At 38.7% G+C, this 2906-nt stretch overlaps 1 protein-coding gene across 1 annotated transcript in view; it reads right to left on the bottom strand.

Annotated features, from left to right (window-relative positions):
• Window positions 1-467: 467 nt before the first annotated feature.
• Window positions 468-2906, bottom strand: part of LOC102850706 (ubiquitin-40S ribosomal protein S27a-like) — a 33933-nt gene continuing 31494 nt past the window's right edge. The window contains exon 2 of the mRNA XM_006901614.1: window positions 468-954. Within this exon, the coding sequence (XP_006901676.1) occupies window positions 468-954 (487 nt within the window). The remainder of the gene's footprint in view (window positions 955-2906) is intronic.

Here is a 2906-nt window from a genome sequence, read left to right as displayed (position 1 = left end):
CAGGTATTGACTTTGTACCTTTCACCTCTAACATCCATGTCCTGTCCTTCCTCTTTCCCTCCAACAACTTAGACAACATTATCTACTCTGGTAAGCTGCTATCCTTTAACTACTAATACTTTTTCAACCTTCCTATCCCATAGTTAACTATAGAGCATCCTTTCTGTTCAGCTAATGTTGCCATACATAGGCTTGTCTTGTACTTTCTGCACTTGGCCTTTGCTGGGAATGATCCCCGGAAGGGAAATTGCAAGACATAAGAACACTAAGGATTCAGAGAAACAACGTTTCTCCTGAGCATAATTGGGTTAACTTTCCACCAAAGAACCTGGGCTGGCAGAAGGTACATGAGATCAAGTCACACAAATTGCATGTCTGCAGGGACAGAAAAGCAGTTCTCAGCCAGAGTATACAGACTGCACACTTTTTTTTTAAATGTTAATTCACTGTCTTTTATTAACTCATAATTACTTGTCCTCTGGTTTGTTGAAGCAGTAAGTCAGACAGCACTTGCCACAGTAGTGTCTGTCAAAATGGCTGGCCATGAAGACTCCAGCACCGCATTCATCTGAAGGACACTCCCGGCGAAGGCGACTAATTTTGCCATTCTCATCCACCTTATAGTATTTCAGAACAGCCAGCTTAGCCTTCTTTCTCTTATGCTTATTCTTCTTGGGAGTGGTGTAAGACTTCTTCTTCCTTTTCTTAGCACCACCACGAAGTCTCAATACAAGGTGAAGAGTGGACTCCTTCTGGATATTGTAGTCAGACAGGGTCCGCCCATCTTCCAGCTGCTTTCCAGCAAAGATGAGTCTCTGCTGATCAAGAGGAATTCCTTCCTTGTCCTGGATCTTGGTCTTGACATTCTCGATTGTGTCCGAGGGTTCAACCTCGAGCGTGATGGTCTTCCCCGTGAGGGTTTTTACGAAAATCTGCGTCTTGCCGTGGGCCCACCTGCAAACGGGGGAAGCGAAGAGGCCAAATTAGCCCTAATGCCACATAAGACAGGAAAGGAGGAAGTCGCGGGTCCGAGAGCGGCCCGGGAGACACACTCAGACTGCACACTTTTCAAGACTGGTGCTTAGACCTGAAGAACTGAGGGCAACTTCTATCACTAACTACAAATGACTCTTATAAGGCAGAAGACCCGTGGCTCAAATGTATTTCCTACAAGACAAATTTGTCCAAAGAATATTTACTAAGTCTTTGTCAACACCACAATGTTAATTCTTCTTCAGTCTTCCTTATTCACTGTCCAACTTTCACATGCAGACAGAAAACAATTGAAAAGACCATGGCTTGGATCAGGTACACTTCAGTCTTTAAACTGGTATCACTGCTCTTTAAAATTTTGGAGAGGTTCAGAACAGCAGATTTGCCCAATGCAACATGGCTTTTCACTTCATTTCTGTTGGTACCATGGATGCTAAGTAAAATGGATTTAAGTAAAATGAAATTAATAACAACATCAGTCTTTTCTCTATCATGGTGTTGTCTAGTGGCCCAGTGGTGAGGATTTTTGTTTTCTTAATGTTGAGATGTAATTCATATTAAAGGCTACAAGCTTTGATCTTCTGCTTTGTTTCAAACCTTCGTCCTCTGCAAGCAAGGTTGTGTCATCTACATAATGCAGGTTGTTGCTGAATCTTCCTCCAATCTTGATTCAGCATTCTTCTTCATTAGCATTAATTATGTAAATATAAACGTAATTGCCATTGGGTGCTTGGAGTAGACAGGATATATTGTGGCCACTGTAATCAAGTTCAAGGCTCATACTCCAACTCTGCATCTGTCTACCACACAATCTCAGTTATCTGCAATAGGATGGTCACAGTAACAAAACCTTTTTCTTGTTCTGTAACAAAAAGAAGCTGATATAAGCAAATAATTGCAAGAGAGTAATCATTTAAAAACCAAAATAATGATTAATCATTCCTTAGGGATTCAATCTCACTTGGATTCAAGGTTAAGCTGGAGTTCAGTGACTTAAACCTTTTATCAAGCCTGGTTAGTGACAAGCATATAAATAATGGCCTTTATGGGTTCTTTCTTAGTGATTGTTTTTACGTAATAAGAGATTTGAAGAGCCCACACATGAAGAATATTTGGCACATGAAAAGTCCTAATGAATACTCATTTACATCTGGCTTTGAAAACAAGAAACTCTGGTGGCCTAATCCTTTGGGGCATTATGCAACTAACTAAATGGTTTCAATTCTGGCAGTGCTAGTCTATTAGATACTCCTTGGGAGAAAGATGAGCCCTCTCTCCTTGTTAAGTTTAGATCTACAATACTGGAAACCTGGTGGAATGAGTCAGGGAGCTGAGTTAAAAAAAAGGAGAATATTAGGCAGATCATTAGAACAATAAACTATACACAATCAAAAGGGAAGCATTTGCTCAGAATCAAAGTCAAAAGACAAGAATAGAAGGGTAATAGAAATAACCCCAGGGAGAAAGTAGGAAGAATACTGCTATAATGTGTGAATTATAATCCATGTTATAATAGAAAATATGTATAAATGGTTACATGGAATATTAATCTACTGTAAATTTCACTCAAATTAAATGAAAAAGTTTAAAAAATAAAGTAAATTAGGTGAACAAAAATAAATCTAAAAAAAGAGAAAGATTTGGTAATTCACTTTAGTTCACAGAATATATTTCCCCAAGGGACACAGAGAAATTAAAGAAAGAAATCAAATCTAAAGCTACAAGTTTTAATAGCATCATCACTTGACCTATGAAAGCAACTCCATTTTTCCTCACCTTTTCATCTCCAGAATAATATATCATATGATCATCTGACTCGAAATGCCCCATGCCAGTCCATCTCATTTCTCCAATGCCTAGTATGTCAATATTTATGCATTCCTTTTCTTTCTTAAGAATTTCTAATTTTCCTA

This window comes from Elephantulus edwardii, unplaced genomic scaffold, assembly GCF_000299155.1.
Source record: "Elephantulus edwardii isolate Elephantulus edwardi_28Jun2011 unplaced genomic scaffold, EleEdw1.0 scaffold00339, whole genome shotgun sequence".
Taxonomy (NCBI): Eukaryota; Metazoa; Chordata; class Mammalia; order Macroscelidea; family Macroscelididae; genus Elephantulus; species Elephantulus edwardii.
The sequence above is the reverse complement of the archived record's forward strand: the minus strand, read 5'-3'. Positions and strand labels throughout refer to the sequence as shown.